At 34.3% G+C, this 17,818-nt stretch overlaps 1 protein-coding gene across 7 annotated transcripts in view; it reads left to right on the top strand.

The window, feature by feature from the left end:
* The window catches only part of CARMIL1 (capping protein regulator and myosin 1 linker 1), a 350,539-nt gene that overhangs the window by 304,966 nt on the left and 27,755 nt on the right, over nt 1-17,818 (top strand). For 5 of the 7 annotated variants that reach the window (XM_051970588.1, XM_051970590.1, XM_051970587.1 and 2 more), the window contains exons 30-33: nt 242-259; nt 6,084-6,150; nt 6,774-6,970; nt 11,585-11,697. In XM_051970588.1, the coding sequence (XP_051826548.1) occupies nt 242-259; nt 6,084-6,150; nt 6,774-6,970; nt 11,585-11,697 (395 nt within the window). The remainder of the gene's footprint in view (nt 1-241; nt 260-6,083; nt 6,151-6,773; nt 6,971-11,584; nt 11,698-17,818) is intronic. The other 2 variants (XM_051970591.1, XM_051970589.1) reach the window with 1 other exon arrangement.

The following is a 17,818-nucleotide window of genomic DNA, read 5'->3' as shown; positions in this document are numbered from 1 at the left end:
ATTAAAAACAAAACAAACAACCTAATAGCTAATTTGCCTTGAGCCAGTGAAATTTTTACTTCATTCTTGCAAACCTCCTTTGGTTTTTTTTTTTTCTTTTTTTTTTTTTTTCTTATGTATTTTTGGCTTTCCTGTCTTCTTTGTGTTTCTGAATGGTGAGTCTCTCTCTTCTGAAAACTGCTGTTGCTTTTTCTCCCTTCCATTCATGTTCTTTTTTTTTCTTTCTTTTTGCTGCATGGAGACTCTCTGCTGTACAAGTGTAAGTATTTTTTTTTGATAGCCTTGCAGTTTCTGGCCCTACTTGTTTACATTCTTGTGCTCCGTTTGCTTCTGCTCTGCCTTGCTAGTCTCCCCAGAGACTGGATTGTCATCCATCCACAGTTTCTGAATGAAATAGGCAGCAATTTAGAGACAAGATTGGATTTTACAAGAAAGTTCAATGAGCATAACGGCTGATGAATTTAAAATATCCCTAGTCATATGTCTGAAAGCAAGCAGAGAATGTTGGTGAAAGAGGTGTAAACAAAATGTCACTCAGGTTTTAAAAAAGCATTCAGGTTTTTATGTCACAAAGAAACAGTTTTGTTTAAATTTACTACTTTTCTTTATATTTCTTTTTGTATTATCATAGCAAACCCAAGTTTGTGGAAAGTTGGCATTATGATTAATTTCCTGCATTAGAAATACCTTTATATACCTTTTTCCTACTTGATAATGATCTTTAAATGTCCTTCTAAGAAGAATTTTTTTGTTTTTGTTTTTTTAAGTTTCAGGTGAGAAAGTTTTTTTTTTTTTTCATGAATTGTGTGAACTAGTAGTGTTTACATAGAGTTTAGGGGATAGAAATTTGAAGTAGGCAGTATTTTAAATAGCTCTGAGTATTTTCAGCCTTTCTAACTACTATATGTTTAGAAAGTAAAGGCTGAAAACTTGGTATAACAGAAATAAGCTCTGGGTTTGAATGCTGGATTTCTACATTAGTTATAATTCATTTTTAAAATAACTATTAGTGTATATTAAACTGTAGATAAAGTAATTTAAATTCAGTTACAAAAATTAGATGAAACAAATAACAGTACTCAGCAATTTACAGTGAAAGGTCCCAGCATTTGGTCCAGACTTATCTTTGAATAGGGAACTTCCCTATTTGGTTCCCTAATAGTGATGGAGTATACCCAATTGCAAGTTAGTATGATAGGTTGAGAACAAAATTTTTGTATTTGCCCAACTAAAGGTGTACTTTTAAAAAAATTGACATAATCCTTTAGTGCTTCATAAGGATTTCTAGAATAATTGTTGCTTTCATATATAAAATATAAATAAAAAACAGCTTTGGAAGCAAAGGTTCTTAAGGTCCAGAATTTTAATTGCCACTGAGTGGTGCTGTATTTTTCCATGAGAAGTCCATATGAGAATAATATCTGTGGAGTTTACATGACTATTCCCTTTCATATAAATAGAATCAGTTTGTAACCTACTCATCATGGTTCCAGAACAGAAGTTTTATTATAAACAAAAGACCAATGAGAATGAACAGATTGAAAGGACAACTATATAGTCAACTTTGACTCTTAGGTTGGGGAAGTGAATAGATAATGGCTGGAAGGATTATAAAAGTCAAAATTTCATCCCAGATATAACTCATCTGCAAAGATAAACTCATCAGAATGAAATGGCAACTCAAGTACAGCAGTAGAGATCTGATCCTGAAAAACTATCTTTGTTAGTACCCACATTTCCTATTTATACCTCTTTACCAGGATTTTTATGGCTATCAAATTTGCATGGTTGTTATAGTGGGCCTAATTTATAAACTAACATTTTCTAAAATTTTTCAGAAAGGGTAAGAAAAAATAAATCCCATATAGAAAAAATATGTGAAAAATGATATCTTATTTACCAGTGTCAGGCATAAGACTCTATAGTAATTATAAACAAGTTTTTAAAAATGTAGTAATTTGGGGGCCAATTGAAAAGTCACATTCTTCCAAGAAAATGCTGACCTGTATACATAAATTTATCTATGGAAATGTTAATCTATCTATTTGGGCAATTGACTGACAAACTGAACGAAAAAAAAATAGTAAAAGTTCTTTAAAATCCATTGAAATGTCACCATATTTTGAAGGATACAGATTTGATGTTGTTACCAGCACCTGGAATAAGCACAATAAAGCTTAATAATGAGACCTGTTTTCAAGAACTTAACTTTGAGAAATTAGGAGGATAAAAGTGGCCAAAGTATGTACAACTTGAGCAAGAATTTCTTTTTTTTTTTTTTTATCAGACCATTTATCCTAAGGATATTGAATAACCTTAAAGATTTGTTTGGAATTGGGTAGGTAGGACTAACAGATCTGTTCATAAAAGGGGCAATTTCTGTATTTGCCATATAAGGTATGCTTTATGTAAATATGCATTATGCAAATCCAACTTTACAAAATTTGCAACTCAAGAAAAATTACAAAAATTCCTTATGCAAAGCATATTTAAAGGTAAAGTACCTTGAAGAACATGGATATTTACAGCAAGTAGTTATTGATTTGCACAATTTAAAAATCTTGCAGAATTTCATCATGTGCAAGGGTCTGAAGAGGCTTCTAGTACATATATTAAAGCAACAAAGAAGGTCCCAGTGATCCTGTAAAAAATAAGAGCTGAAGGTATCTACCAGAGCAGATCTTTAATATAGACAAATTGACCTATTTTATCAAAGAATGCCATCTTGAACCTACTTCTTGAAAGAAGAAAAAACTGTATCAGGGCATAGAGTTTTGAAAAGCCTCCCAGACTTGGAAATTAAAATTTGTTTTTGTGTACCACTCAGAAAATCCAAAGCATTGAAAGGAATCAGCCAGCCCACACTACCAGTGTATTATTTCCAGTAACCCTAAAGCTTGGATAACCCTTATCTTTTTTGAATTTTAGTTTATGCATTGCTTCATTCCTGTTGTTCTGAAGAAGTTTTATAATGATAATGAAAGTCCTTTCAATATTCTACTTATTTTGGATAATGTCTCAGATCATCCTCTCCATTGGAATGATTTTAATGAAAGTGTAAAAGGATTCTACCTTTCTCCTAACACTGCCTTATTATTAAACCTAAGGATCAAGGAGTGATTGCAGATTTCAAGGTATATTGTTTACATACTACATTTGTTTAGGCAATTTCAGCTTTGAAATTTTCCCGAGAAATTTTTGGAAAATCTATAATATTTATCATATAATGTGGAATATTGCTAAGGCATGGAAGATGTAACAGAAACATGTATGAAGAGAATTTGAGGGGAAGTATACCTATAGTCCAGTCCTGGTGGATTTGACTAAGATAAAGCTTTGGAAGAAATTAAAAACATGATTGTAAAATCAGTGCAAGAATTGGAGCTAGAAGTTGGTGAGTAAGATGTAGAAGAGTTTCTTGATGAAGAACTGTCAAATCAAATTCTAGTTCTGCTGCTGGCTTAAGAGATTGCAGAAAGAAGAAAAGAAAACTTCAGAACCTGAGGTGGAAACAAAAAGGTTCACAACCAAATGATTGGCAGAAGCACTTCATCATTTCTGTGAATTTTTTTCTTGCATTGAAAAAGATGGATCCAAATGTTTCAAGAATTTTTAAAGTTCAAAGGCTAGTTGATAATATTATTTGCTCTTGTCAGATATACAAGGAAAAAAATAGAGCACTGTCTAAATATCTCTTGATAGCTTCATAAAAATGTTCCATAGCCAATTACTAGTGATAAAGGTTAAGCACAATGGGTGGGGAAGGGATGAAATGCTGTATATTTATATTAACTTTACAGTATTGTGAATACTTAATATGTCTGCATTTTAGTACATTTTATGACTTCCATAATGATTATATTGTATATGCCTTCATAGAGGCTAAGGGAATGGACAGAGTCACATTTTATAAAAATTGCTTTGTCAGAGATCTAAAGAAAAAATTGTCTATATGATGAAAAGTATATGAAGTTTCATGTTTCTGTCGATTTTTTTTTTTCCTGTGGATTATTTTTATGAGCCCAATATCCTTTTGTCAGGGCCAGGTCCTTATCCCATATACCAATCCTGAGGATCTTTCTTGTGATTCTGCCTTTTGCTACTACCATCACATCTTCCCCCAAAGAACAGCAACAGCAGTAACAAGTGAAAAAAGAGCAGCATCAGAAACCTCTCCTCCCTTGAATTAAATCCTGAATTTTGTTGATAAAGTCTGATTTTTTTCAGTGTCCATCTTTACTCATTCTTGAGTCTGTCAATAAGTGGTCAGTGAGCAACTATGTGTACTCTGCCTATTTCCATTCAATGGCAAGAATTTTATTGGGAGAAACAACCATAGATACTTTAAAGAATAGACACTAGAAAGACAATTATTTACATTGGCTGTTATACCTCTGAGCAGGAATACTGCATAAAGTCCATTTCAATACATTTATCTCATGAATGAGTTTTTGCTGAAGACAAACTGCTTGTGAGAGATCTTAATTGTAAAGAATACCTATTGGGCTACCAGTCTCTGAAATCTAATTCTAGCATGTCTTTATGTGGAGCCATACTGGTAGGGAAGTAGGAACTACAATCAAAGTGGTTGCCTCTCATGGCCAATCTTAAGGTAATGAAACTATTACAGAATCACAGAAGCCTGTTCTTTTAAGAATGTTTTAACTTGGTATCATATCAACATATTTTAACAGAATAGCAACTAAAACATCCAGGCTTACTATTTATTGTCTATCAGATTTACCAATTTAGATCTAAAAATGATCATTCCTCTTTCTTTTCCCACCTTACTTCCAGATAAATATTAGCAACAAGATGCACTTTAAACAAAATTGCTATGTTTTTGAAACTATAAAGCCTCTGTCCATTGGGTGCCAGTTTACTCAATAACAGTATCATTCTATATGGAGAGTTTTATTTTTACTGGATTTTTGGAATATAAGTTCTGCTATAAAAATGAAGTTCACAAATCAAGTTTTCTTATTTCTCAAAATAATTTGTTGGTTTTTTTTTTTTAATCTTAAAATTCATAAGTATGTCTATAAAGGTACAGTATAGCGATAAGAACACTAGGATAGATATCTTTTTTTTTTTTTTTTTTTTTTTTGGTCCTGTCTCTAACACTTAGCTATGTGATTTGGAGCAGAAATAATTTAATCAGTGTAGGACTCAATATTTTCTTTTATAAAATTAGAGGTGTTGATGATGGTCTCAGAGATTCCTTCCAGTTTTAAATTTTAATGATTCTAGATACTGCTGAAGATGATGATTATAATGATGAACACCTCACACTTTTCTAGCACTTTGGAGAGTTTAATCAGCTTGTCCTCTGCTACTCTTTTGGTGGGACTAAGTAGGTAGCTTTTTATGACTAAGAGTTAACTGTGTGTTAAGTACCCAGTGCTAAAATTTATCAGTTAAAGAGAAAATTGCCTGAAGAAAAAGGGATCTTGTTTTTATGGTCTATGATAAAAGAACCAGGAATTATGGCAATATTTTGAACATGACAGCACATATAAATGATGTAATTCTAGAAGAGTTTCATTTGATTATAACTAAAGAAAAAATTTTTTAAAAGGCAGAATTCAGAAAGATTTAATCTACATAGTTTCTGTATAATGAAAGAGTTAAATAAATTACATGATCTCTGATGTACCTTTCAGTTCAAGATATGTGATCCTGTAATTGAGCTAAATTTATTCATTTGTTCCCATGATAAACAGTTACTAAATGGCTTTGTCTTGAATTCCTAGCAATTGATTTCTGTTGTCTTTAATTTTGCACATTATGATAATCTTCTCATAGGTTGGAATGAAAATTATGCAATTTGCTAATATTGTTTAAAAGACTTCAGTTCTGGTTATTAAATATCAGCATGAATATAGTTTTTGAGGAAAAAAATTATACAAATGTGAAATGTTATTTTTCATGAATATGGAATAATTTAATTGAAACAAAGTTATTCAACCATTCTCAGAGCAAACAAATAGATTTTTGAGCTAGACTAAAACTTACCAGTATTTCTAAAGTGGTGGGATAATTTTCCTGTGATTACTAATTGCTTTCTTTTCTTTGCTTGCTAGATGACTCCTAAATCTAAAAGGAAAAGTATCCATAGTCGAATGCTCCGACCTGTTTCCAGGGCCTTTGGTAAGTTAATACATCTGTATTTTTATCATACCATAGCAATACCTGCTTTTTATTCATACAGCTCTTAGACCCAAGCTGCTCAAGCTACCTTTTATAGACAGAAATAGCTCTTCCTCATGACACTTCTTATATGTCATTATTTTATAGATGGGGGAGTATTGAGGAACAAAAGAGGCCAAAGTGATTTGTTTAGTAATAAATTGCAAGGTTTTAGCTGGCATTGCCACCCCTATTATGAACAAAAGGATGCTCCTTAGGTCAACATAATACCTGCCATAGTGCCTTGAACACATTTGTGCTTAATAAATGATTGCTAAATATTATGAAAATGAATCAAAAGTCCTTCATGTCATGTTGTTGTTCATTTATTTCAGTCATGTCTGACTTTTTATGACTCCATTTGGGGCTTTTTTTTAGCAAAGATATTGGAATGGTTTGCCATTTCCTTCTCTAACTCATTTTACAGATGAGGAACAAATGGGGTTAAGGGACTTGCCTGGGGTCACGCAAATAGTGTCTGAGGCCACATTTTCATTCAAAAAGATAAGTCTTCCCTATGTCAGACTTGGCACTGGGTCCACTTCGTCATATGTGATGTTCACTCTTTTGTTGCTTCCTTTAAGAAATGGAGTTTGATCTTGATAAGGCACTAGAAGAAGTTCCAATTCACATAGAGGACCCACCTTTCCCATCCATCAGACAGGAGAAGAGGGCTTCAGGATTTATCTCAGAGCTGCCATCTGAGGAAGGGAAGAAGCTGGAGCATTTCACCAAGTTAAGGCCAAAACGCAATAAAAAACAGCAACCTACCCAAACAGCGGTAAGTGCCTCTGGGTAACTGGTGAGTTAGCATTGCTGCTGCTTCTTTTTTATTTCTATCAATCTATGCATTCAATCTTATCAGTTCTACTATACCTTCTCTTCTTTCTACTCACATAATCATAGCTATAGTTCTTTTCCCTCTTTACCTTATATAGTATAAAAAGCTCCTATTGAATTACTGAATTCCATATTCTTTGCTCTCCAAACTAATCTTGATCTAGCTGCCAAAATAATGTTTCCAAGATACAAATATGACTGGGTCATTCAAATACCAGAAAGCTCTGTCGCTTCCCATTGCCAAGCATTTAAAGTTTCATACAACCTGGATGTAACCTTTCCAGTCTTATCTCACATTATTTCCATTCATACTCTGTTTTAGCCAAACTTGAATTCTAGCTATTCTCTGAATCTGTCTCCTACTTGATATGAATTTACATAAGCCATCCCCATCCCTGAAATGTACTCTCTTTTCATTTCTGCCATTTAGAATCCTTCTGTTCAAGGATCCCCTTCCCATTTGTAATGCTCTCCCTCCTCAAATCACTATGTGCTTCATCTGTGTACCTGTGCTATTTTCCCCAGTTGAATGAAAATTCCTTGCAAGCAGGGATTTTCATTTAGAGACCTAACAAATGTTTTTCTAATGGAATTGACTTGCATTGGAAATAGGAAAGGAAGTAAGTATTTATTAAGCCCCTACTGTGTGTCAGGCAGTTTGCTAAATGTCTTACCAATATCTTATTTGCTAAATGAAAATTCTTTTGAACTTCCATAAAAAACACACACACACATACACACACCTTAATCGTTCTGAAGTCTGCCATTCCCATAACTGTACTTTTAATACTAAATTCTTAGATTAATGTGCATTCATTCACTGTCTCAGAAAATGACTTCATCATACTCAGCTTTCTCCCTCTTCAGTCTCTTGCCATCTAGTTGGAATACATTTTTTTTTGATGCAAGCACTATTTTTTAAATTTAAATTTTCTTTTAATTTTGAATGCTCAGTTCCCTCATTCATTATATTGAATATATTGCAGGAAGTCATGCAAAACATTTTCATGTTAGCTATATTACAAAAAAAGTAAAGAAAATGAAAAAAAGAAACATGTTTCAATTTATCCTCAGAGTTCATCAGTTCTTTCTTTGAAGATGGATAAAATTTTTCATCATGATACTTTGGGAATGATTGTGGATCATTGTATTGGTTAGAGAAACTAAGTCTTTCACAATTGGTTATCATTTCAATATTGCTGTTGTGTAAATTTTTCTAGTTTTGCTCACTTCGCTTTGCATCTGCTCATATAAGAGTTTTCCTAAAGTCATCCCCTTTTGACTCTGAAAATATTCTTTCAAAATCCCCTACTGAATGCTAAATCATGTAGGTTTTTTATCTGTTTACCGTCATCTTTCTAAAGCATTCTGAGACAGCATAATAAAGTTGGAAGTGAGACTTGGAGTCAAGAAAGTTGGTTTAAATCCTAACTCATATGTTTAAAAGAACTATGACAACAGACCAATCACTTTATCTCAAAGCTCACTTTTCTTATTTGCAAAATGGAGAAAATGCTGTTTACCTCATAGAGCTAATGTGAAGGAACCATAATGGAAACTTTAAAACATGATATAAATGTGGGACAGCCAGATGGTGTAATAGAGCCCCAGAGCTGAAGTTAGGAAGACTCAAATCCAGCCTCAGATACTTACTCCAACACAGGAAGATGATTTTTCCTGTTTCCAGGCCTGACACTCTATTCACTGAGCCACTTAAACTGCCCTTTCATTTAATAGATGCTGAGTAAACATTTGTTAAACTACTTTAAAGTTATCCATTTAGATTTATAAAAGCTAGCTCTTTAGAAACTGCATCTTCCTCTTATATGTCATGCTTTTTTGGCATTACTGTTAAGCTGCCACCATATGGATATTCTTGCTCCAATAAATAGAATTATCAAAGCTATCATTGTGGCTGGCCAACCTTGGTATAGACTGCCCAGCAGATTTATAAGAGAAACATAATAATAAGATAAGGTGGATAATAGAATGTGTTATCTACCTCCCCAATGACCTTTTATGGTTATTTTATCTTTTTTGGTAATATCAGAATGCATTTCTTTTTGTGTGAAAAAAAAAATCTTCCTTAAAGAAAAAAAGTTTCCTCTTCCCTATTAGAGAGGGAGTCAGTTCAGGACAAAAGAAAAAGCACTGGAATAAAAGGTCAGAGATCTATCTGGGCTCTAGTCTTGACTGCAAATCATGAGCAAATGTATGAGCAAATATTGAAGCTCTGTGAACCTCAGTACACTTATTTGTGAAATGAGGAAACTGAACTAGATGATCTCTGAGATTCCTTCTTGTTTCTAACATATATAAATGACTCCAAAATAAAAGACAAGAGGTTTTTATATCACTGTGCCCTTCCCACTGGGAAGATGTTATACCCTTTAAAGAATCTTTTTTTTTGGTAAATGTGATTATTCTTTTGTTGAGGGGGGAAAAGTAGAGATGGAGTGTGTAGGTATTTTTCTTCTCTGGATGGGCTTACTAATTTTGGAAGAGAAATATCAGAGAGTAAACAATAATGTATTAAGTTTTTACTATATGTATATATAAATCATCTATGCCATTTCTAAATTCACATTTTTCTTATGAAAATAATTGTAAAAAATAACTTGTTTTTTATAATTAAATGAAAAACATGCATTTTTGATGAATATCTTTGCTTCATTAAGTTATACAATTTTTCAGATTATATCTTCTGTATGAAAAATTATCCTTTCTTTATTGCAACATGGCATCATAGAACCACAAAATTTTGGAGCTGAATGGGAACCTTAGAGATCATTATCTCTTTGTTTCATGTTGTTCTTTGTTTTGGGTTGTCAGTTTGCTTTCTAGTGATTCATGAATGTGCAATAAAATACTTAAGTTCTTTTTCAAATATGTGTCCAGGTGAATTAAGTGGATTATTGTTTAAAACAGCTTAATTAATCTTGTCCCTAAAATTATGAATATTATTCTTTGGTGAATCCTCATCCAGATCACACTCCTCTTCTCCCTTTATATTATTACTCCACCTAGTCACTTTATCAGCTCTCATGAATTTAACTACCATCTCAATGCAATTGATTCTTAAATCTATTCTGGCCTAACCTCTCTGCTAAGCTCCCATCTCAGATCTTAAGTACCCTTCAGACTATCTCCAACTGGATGTCCAGTAGACATCTTGAACTCAACATGTACACAACCAGATTTATTATCTATCCCCTTAAGATCATACTTCCAGAGTCATTCCTCTTCATGCAGCCTAGGTGCCATCTTTGATTCTTTATTACCTCTCATGTCCCATATCCAATTTATTACCAAAGTTGGTAGATTTCACCTTTATAATATCTGTTGAATATTGCAATAGAATAGTACTATTCTGGTGCTATTCCTCATAATCCAACATCTGTCATAATAACTGCTAATGAGGTTGTCTCAAGTCTTTCCTCTTCACTCTAATCCATCCTCCATTTGACAATAATTTGATTTTTCCACAGAACAAGTACAACTAGGTTATCCCACTCATCAGTAAACTCCAGTAGTTCCATGTCACTTCTAAAATCGTCTGTTTGGCATTCAAAGCCCTTCATAAACTAACCTCACTGCCTTATTTATCTAGTCTTAAGAAGACTATTTGTTACCTTACTTACCTTCTTATCTTACTCCATTCTACCATATTCCCTTCCATGTGCTCTTTGTTCCAGTAGCATTGACCTTCTGGTTCTAAAACTCTTATCTCTTAGTCCTAGGCATTTTTTCTGGCTATTCTTCATGTTTAGAGTATTCTCTGTCCTTATCTCCACCTACTAACTGCCTATAAATCTTATCTTCTACAGGGAGACTTTCTAAATTCCTCTTAATTATAGTGCACTTATTCACTTAATTACTTTCTATTCGTAGTTTGTACATATTTGTTTTCCTTATATCTGCTTCATTATATTGGGAGTTTCTTGAAGACAGAAACTGTCTTTGTAATTTATTTGTAAATAAACTCCATGAAACATAACACATGCTTATTAGTAAATGTTTATTGGCTGAAAGACTTAACTGATTTGAGCCTGCTTCTCTGCAGTTCAAGACTTTTTTGTTAGTGAAGGGGAGGAGGAGACACAAGATTTTGCAAGGGTGAATGTTAAAAACTATCTATACATATGCTTTGAAAATAAAAAGCTTTAATAATAATTTTTAAAAGACTTGTTAGCCAGTGAGTGCAAAACCCCTTACCAAAAAAATTGAGGCAATTTTCCCTGGACTTTTAATGTATAATTGACATTCATAACATTTTGCCAGATATTAGCAAAATTTGACCATTTGTCTTTGTACCCTCCACAACTAAGGAATGCATATTTCCTTTATGACTCTAAGCTTATTTGTATGACACGGTTATATAGCATATTGCCAGTGACCCCACTAAAGTTAATAGTCCGCAGAATTTGGTGTGTGTATTGTCTGTATGAAGAATGAGCTTGGCACATGATTTTTTCAGGATCTGTCACCTCTATATCTTGAGCTAATGATTAGTTTCATAAGAATCCATTTTTATTTTTCCTTTTTATTTTTTCAGGTATGTGCTGCTACCCCTGCCCCTCATGATGGAGAACAGAATGGCCTTATGGGTAGAGTGGATGAAGGTGTAGATGAATTTTTTACTAAAAAAGTAACTAAAATGGATTCTAAGTAAGTTTCTAGTAATTTTTTTAAAAAAAGAATAACTTTAATTACTAATACTTACAGCTAAATTTGATGTATTCTAAGGGCAAATTAGAATATGTTCATTTCTTAGTCAATGTTTGATAGTAGCTTGGAACAACAAATCTAATCTACAGAACTTATCAGAGTATAATTTTTTTTTACAAGTCTTTTTCATCATATTGCAAGAAATCTATTAGACTGAGCAGGAAAAGTCCAGAATTAGGTCTGGATTTCTCCAAATTAGGAAACTATTACCTAACCATATTGGTTGAGGAAAGTTAGGGGATGTTTAAAGAAGGAAGAGCTTGGAACTCTTGCCTCATGCCCACAGTGGAATTTGTGTATTCAAAGCAAGAGGTTAATGTTTGCATAGAATATTGAACCTGATATTTCCAACTGTTGAATGATCAGAAGATTTAAAGCTAGGAACGCAAACATTTTAGTTTTAGAAAGCAATAGCTGTGACCCAAAGCCTAGTTGAATGCCTTGTACATGTTAAGCATTTAGTCAATGTTGAATTGAACTGAGGCAGATTTTTTAAGGGGATGTGAGGGGTAAGGAGTTAATCCAAATCTTTCTTAAAGATGATTATTTGCAGATTGAGAGGTCTGATCTCAAGGATTCTTCACATCAGTGCTAAAATACTATATTAGATGACTGACTCAGCAGCTTTAATAAAAATCATCAGTGGGGTTGAAGGTAATAGGGTTTTTTCTAATCAAAATTTCCATTTGCCTGCAGCCTAAAGCCCATGCAATTGCTTGTCTATGATAAACATTTTCAAATAGGCAGAAATAACCCAGTGTCACAATTAGCCACGACTTTCCTATAATTAAGGCAGGGTTGTTGGGTTTTTTTCTTAGCTAATAGTATAGCTACTTAATAACAGCAATAACTTGAAATATTCAGTCTATTTGATGTAGATTTTCCAAATAAGTATGGATTTATTTGATAGCTCACACATACATGCACATACATACATACAAAGATTTGTGTGTGTGTGTGTGTGTGTGTGTGTGTGTGTGTGTGTGTGTGGTGTGGCACACACATTCATGAAATTATACAATTAACATTTTTGGTGTTTTTTGGTTTTTGTGAGGTTTTTTGTTTTTATTTTTTTACTATGATACATTCTTTATCTTCGAAGCATCAAATTCAGAAATGAAACTTAAGCAGGGGGATATGAATAAATAATTGTGCCCAGACCTCATCAAGAGGTTCATGTAGAAATATCACATTTCCATATGCATAATAGATTACAATAGTACCCCAATAAACTCTAATAGTCAATGATTAGTTTCTCATGTTACTATGTCTTAGAATTATACTTTTCCAATAGGAGAATTGGTTTTTTATTTGTTTTGTTTTTGCACTCTAGACAACTTGGAATTTTATCCATATAATCTAGATTTCTCATTGGTCATTTGCATTTCTGTAAAATGACATTATCTTTAACAGGGACATTTCTGGTATTCTGGTTTGGTTCATGGTTTTTGTGCTGCCTTTTTCACTCTTATCTCCCCTACTAGTCTCAAGTAAAAGATTTATAAATGCATTAAACAAAATAAAAATACATCTTCTACATAATCAGACTATTTCAGGAAGATCCTGTTATTGAATTAATCCATGGAAATACAGTACATCACATAGAGCTTGAACATATGCTTAGTAATTACCAAATGATGGTGGAATTGAACTTCCAACCAAATGATTATTCATTAAATTATTTTATGCAAAATGGGAATATTTTCAGTTTGATACTTAAAATAAGGCTAGCCTTGGGAGAAAAAACACTGTGAAGCAAGCAAAGTATGTCTTCTGCACCCTTAAAGTCCTCAGTAGTGCCTTTCCCCTTTTTTAATGGCATTTTTGACTGTTACCTTGAAAAAATTGATTTTTCTCCCCAAAGAGACACGTGTACTTGTGAATTCAATATTCACCAATACCAGGGGAGGAGGAGACTCCTTCTGGGAAAAGAGAAATCAATTTATAAATCAAGTTTCAAGAAGATATAGACCAAAGACTTGGGGAGAAGGGAACCTCTGTCTGTCTGAAGTGCCTAAATCTTTTTTCTTTTCTCTTCTCTTCTCTTCTCTTCTCTTCTCTTCTCTTCTCTTCTCTTCTCTTCTCTTCTCTTCTCTTCTCTTCTCTTCTCTCTCTTCTCTTCTCTTCTCTTCTCTTCTCTTCTCTTCTCTTCTCTTCTTTCTTCTCTTCTCTTCTTCTCTTCTCTCTTCTTTTCTCTTCTCTTCTCTACTTTTCTTTCTGGCTCTATGTGTTCCCCACTGCCAGTCTCTGCTAATGTCTCAAAATGATCATAGGCTATACCTACCAAAGTCTTTCCTGATTTAGCTGCATTAGTGAAAACATGACTTTTTTCTGACTTAACTTGTTTTCCTGTATATATCTTTCTTTCCTTCCTTCCTTCCTTCTTTCCTTCCTTCCTTCCTTCCTTCCCCTCTCCTCTCCTCTCTCCTCTCTCCTTTCTCTTCTCTCCTCTCTCCTCTCTCCTCTTTCTTCTCTCCTCTATTCTCTCTCTCTCCTCTCTCCTCTCTTTTCTCTCTCCTCTCTCCTCTCTCTTCTTTCCTCTCTCCTCAATTCTCCTCTCCTTTCCTCTCCTCTCCTCTCTTTTCTGCTGATTCTATGTGTTCCCCACCGCCAGTCTCTGCTAATGTTTCAAAATGATCATGGGCCAGGTATACCAAAGTCCTTCCTGATTTAGCTGCATTAGTAAAATAATAAACTTGGGTCCATCCTTCCCCACCAAACAGCTCCCTTGGTAGGTGGTTTTGTTGCTATAGAAGGACTGTATTGGTGCCTTGCTATTCATAGTATGTGGTAACTTTCATGTTCTCTACTTAAGGCTGTATTCCTATATACTAGAATATCCAATATACTAGAAACTAATGTTGTTCTTTTCATTCAAATAAGTCAAGAATATTTTGAACTGAGTATTCTCTCTAGCCTTTCATAATTAGTAATGGTGGGGAAATATCTGTAGGCCATAGATTTAAGTCAAGGTATGAATAATTTCAGCTTAATAGGCCTTAGGGCTTACATTAAAGAACAGTAACAAATGTATCCCCCTTTCTTCCAATGTCTTAGGTTTTCTTAAGATTTCTAGAAGATTCCCACATCAATCCTCTTTGCTTAAAGGTTCCATGTTTTCCCCATTCAATTAATGTATTTTTATAGTCACAAGTTACAACCACTAAACTTCCCCATGAGTTATTCATAAAGATCATGTGTTCAGATGCCATTCTTGTTCATCAGATTTAGCTTATATAGTTTCCATCGATTCTTCTTATCTATAGTAGCCATAGTACAAAAAAAAAAAAAAATGAGTATAAAAAAAAGCTGTAGGTTAAAGCCATACTTCCCACTAAGGATATTTTCTGGGTCAAAGAATGGGCTGAATTATTGCAAGAGAATGTTGCTAGAGAATGTTCACAGTGAAAAGAGTTGCTGGCACCAGAAATATTGTTCTAATGTTAGGTTGGTGTGCAGTGTTTATCTTTTAGATGAAGATGGGTACATTATTGAAAAATCACAAAATCACTACCTTTTAGAGCTTAAAAGAATCTCCATGGCCATCTGATCCAACCCAGAGCCAAAAGGAATCCTCAGTATGACATTCAGCCTCTGCTTAAAACTACCCAGGAAGGGAAACTTTCTCTCAAAACAGCTCATTCCATTTTTGGACAACTCTAATTGTTAGGAAGTTTTTCCTTGACAAAATAACTTTCTCATTCTCATACCTACTTTAAATAACTGTCAGTGAAACTCGGGCTCCTCAGAAATTTCGGTGGTATGTGGAAGGACTAGGAATGTGACTCACTGTTGGGTTATCATGGCAAAGATGGAGCACTGAGCATTGATAAGAGAGACAAATAAGCATGATTGGAGGTAGAGTGCTCCTTACTCTGAAATACAACTATGTAAAGAGAGGGAAACATATAGACATCCATACTTGCTGCTGAAAATTTAATTCTTAATAGGTTTGGCTGAGGTTTGTGGCTGTAAAGTTAGTATGGTCAAGATTAACTTATCCATTATGAGGTGTCCATATTTAGGCCTTTGCAACATGAACATCTGTCTACAAATTGAGGAAGAGATGTAATAGGGAAGACCTCAAGAAAATCATGAATATTGGATCTAGCATAATTTGAAGCCAAGAGAAAATATTGTTCATTCTCAGGGACAATTAATGCAAAGTTCAGGTGCTTTGCTCCCTTAAGATTATGCCTCTTTGCCAATAGCTTTGACTATTAGCCCATTCCTCCTTAATCACAAAGTTCTTCATTAGTGAGCTAATACAGAAGGCATTGAGGATGCAGCACCCATGGTGACAATGTCTATGTCATTCCCTGCCACAAATTGCCTGTGTGGATCCAACCATTTCAGGATAGAGGTTGAAGTGAACTGGTTTTTCAAGTCATTAAATATCACTGTGCTAGGTTGTCAAGACAAAAAGTAGTTCATGTTCTCAAGGAGTTTATATTCTGCTGAGGATTTAGCAGTTAGATCTCAAGGTTCACAAATACTTGGACTATGAGAAAAGATGTCAAGAAATGTTCAGGTCTGAAAATGAGTGAAAATGGAGAAATCACTATTTTCTCATGCAGAAGGTCAGATAGTCCAGTCTATGTATAGCCAAAGTAGAATTCCATATCTGAATCAGTCATAATAATTCACAACCTATATTAGATTTCTTCCTCACTCCCATCACCTCTCCCCCAGTGTTCTTACCAGAAGACTAGATGGTCTGCCATTACTTTAGCCATCAATAAAAGCAGAATTTGATTGTCATATACAGTCAGATCAGCATGGGCAGTAACTATTTCTTTTCTGGCTACTTAGATAGGCATTTCAACAAGCCCTATAAAATTTTATTTGCTCGGGCAAAGTATCTGAACTAAGGTCCAGAAAGAACTGGCATATTTCTAATTACATGCCCCTGCTGAAACTAGTGAATTTAATGAAAATTATCGATTGTTGTGGGGTGGAGCCAAGATGGCAGAATAAAGTCAGAAACTCACCCAACCTCTCCCTCAAATGGCTCCAAATTCCTTTAATGACTCCAAACAAATTTTAGAGTATTAGAACAACCCCCAAAATGGACTAGAACATTTTCCAGCCAAAAATAATTGAGAAGGTCATCAGGAAAGGTCTGTGAAAATAGGATGGGAGTCCAGCGCAGTCCTGGACCCATATTGACCCCAGCCAGACCTCTGAATCTGCGGTAGTACTAGAGGCTTCTGGACCTCTCAGCCCTCAGGAACACCAGGGAGGACTTGGAAGGGTCGGTCTGTGGCACCCTGCGGACAGGGTGAGAGTCCAGTCAGTATGCAGTCGTAGTGTAGTCCCAACCCAGGGCCTGAACATCAGCAAAGCAGAACTTTGTTGCTTCAGCACACTATATCTTATAGTTACAATGGGGCAGGAACACTCCTAATAGCTCCAGGACAGAAAAACAGGCTTCCTGGAAGGAAGGATTTCTGAAAACAGTTGCATAAAATCCCTGAAGCTTGGGACAATGCACCCTTGATTCTGGAAATAGTGCCCTGTTTTAACAAAGAGTTTAAAACTGCTAAATCATAAGCTGGGAAAATGAGCAAACAACAGAACAAAAATTTCTGAGCATTGAAAGTTATTGTGATGACAAGGAAGATCAAAACACACTTTCAGAAAATGATAATAAAGTTAAAATTCCTATATCCAAAGTCTTCAAGAAAAATAAAAATTGGGCTCAGGCTATGGAAGAGCTCAAAAGGGATTTTAATAATCAAATAAAAGCGATAAGGGAAAAATTAGGAAGAGAATTGGGAGTAGTATGAACTGATGCTAAGTGAAATGAGCAGAACCAAGAGATCATTATACACTTCGACAATGATATTGTATGAGGATGTATTCTGATGGAAGTGGATTTCTTTGACAAAGAGACCTAACTCAGTTTCAATTGATAAATGATGGACGGAAGCAACTACACCCAAAGAAAGAATACTGGGAAACGAATGTGAACTATATGCATTTTTGTTTTTCTTCCCGGGTTATTTTTACCTTCTGAATCCAATTCTCCCTGTGCAACAAGAGAACTGTTCAGTTCTGC

Source organism: Antechinus flavipes, chromosome 1 (genome assembly GCF_016432865.1).
Source record: "Antechinus flavipes isolate AdamAnt ecotype Samford, QLD, Australia chromosome 1, AdamAnt_v2, whole genome shotgun sequence".
In the NCBI taxonomy this organism is placed as follows: Eukaryota; Metazoa; Chordata; class Mammalia; order Dasyuromorphia; family Dasyuridae; genus Antechinus; species Antechinus flavipes.
This window is presented reverse-complemented; position numbering and strand designations above follow the sequence as displayed.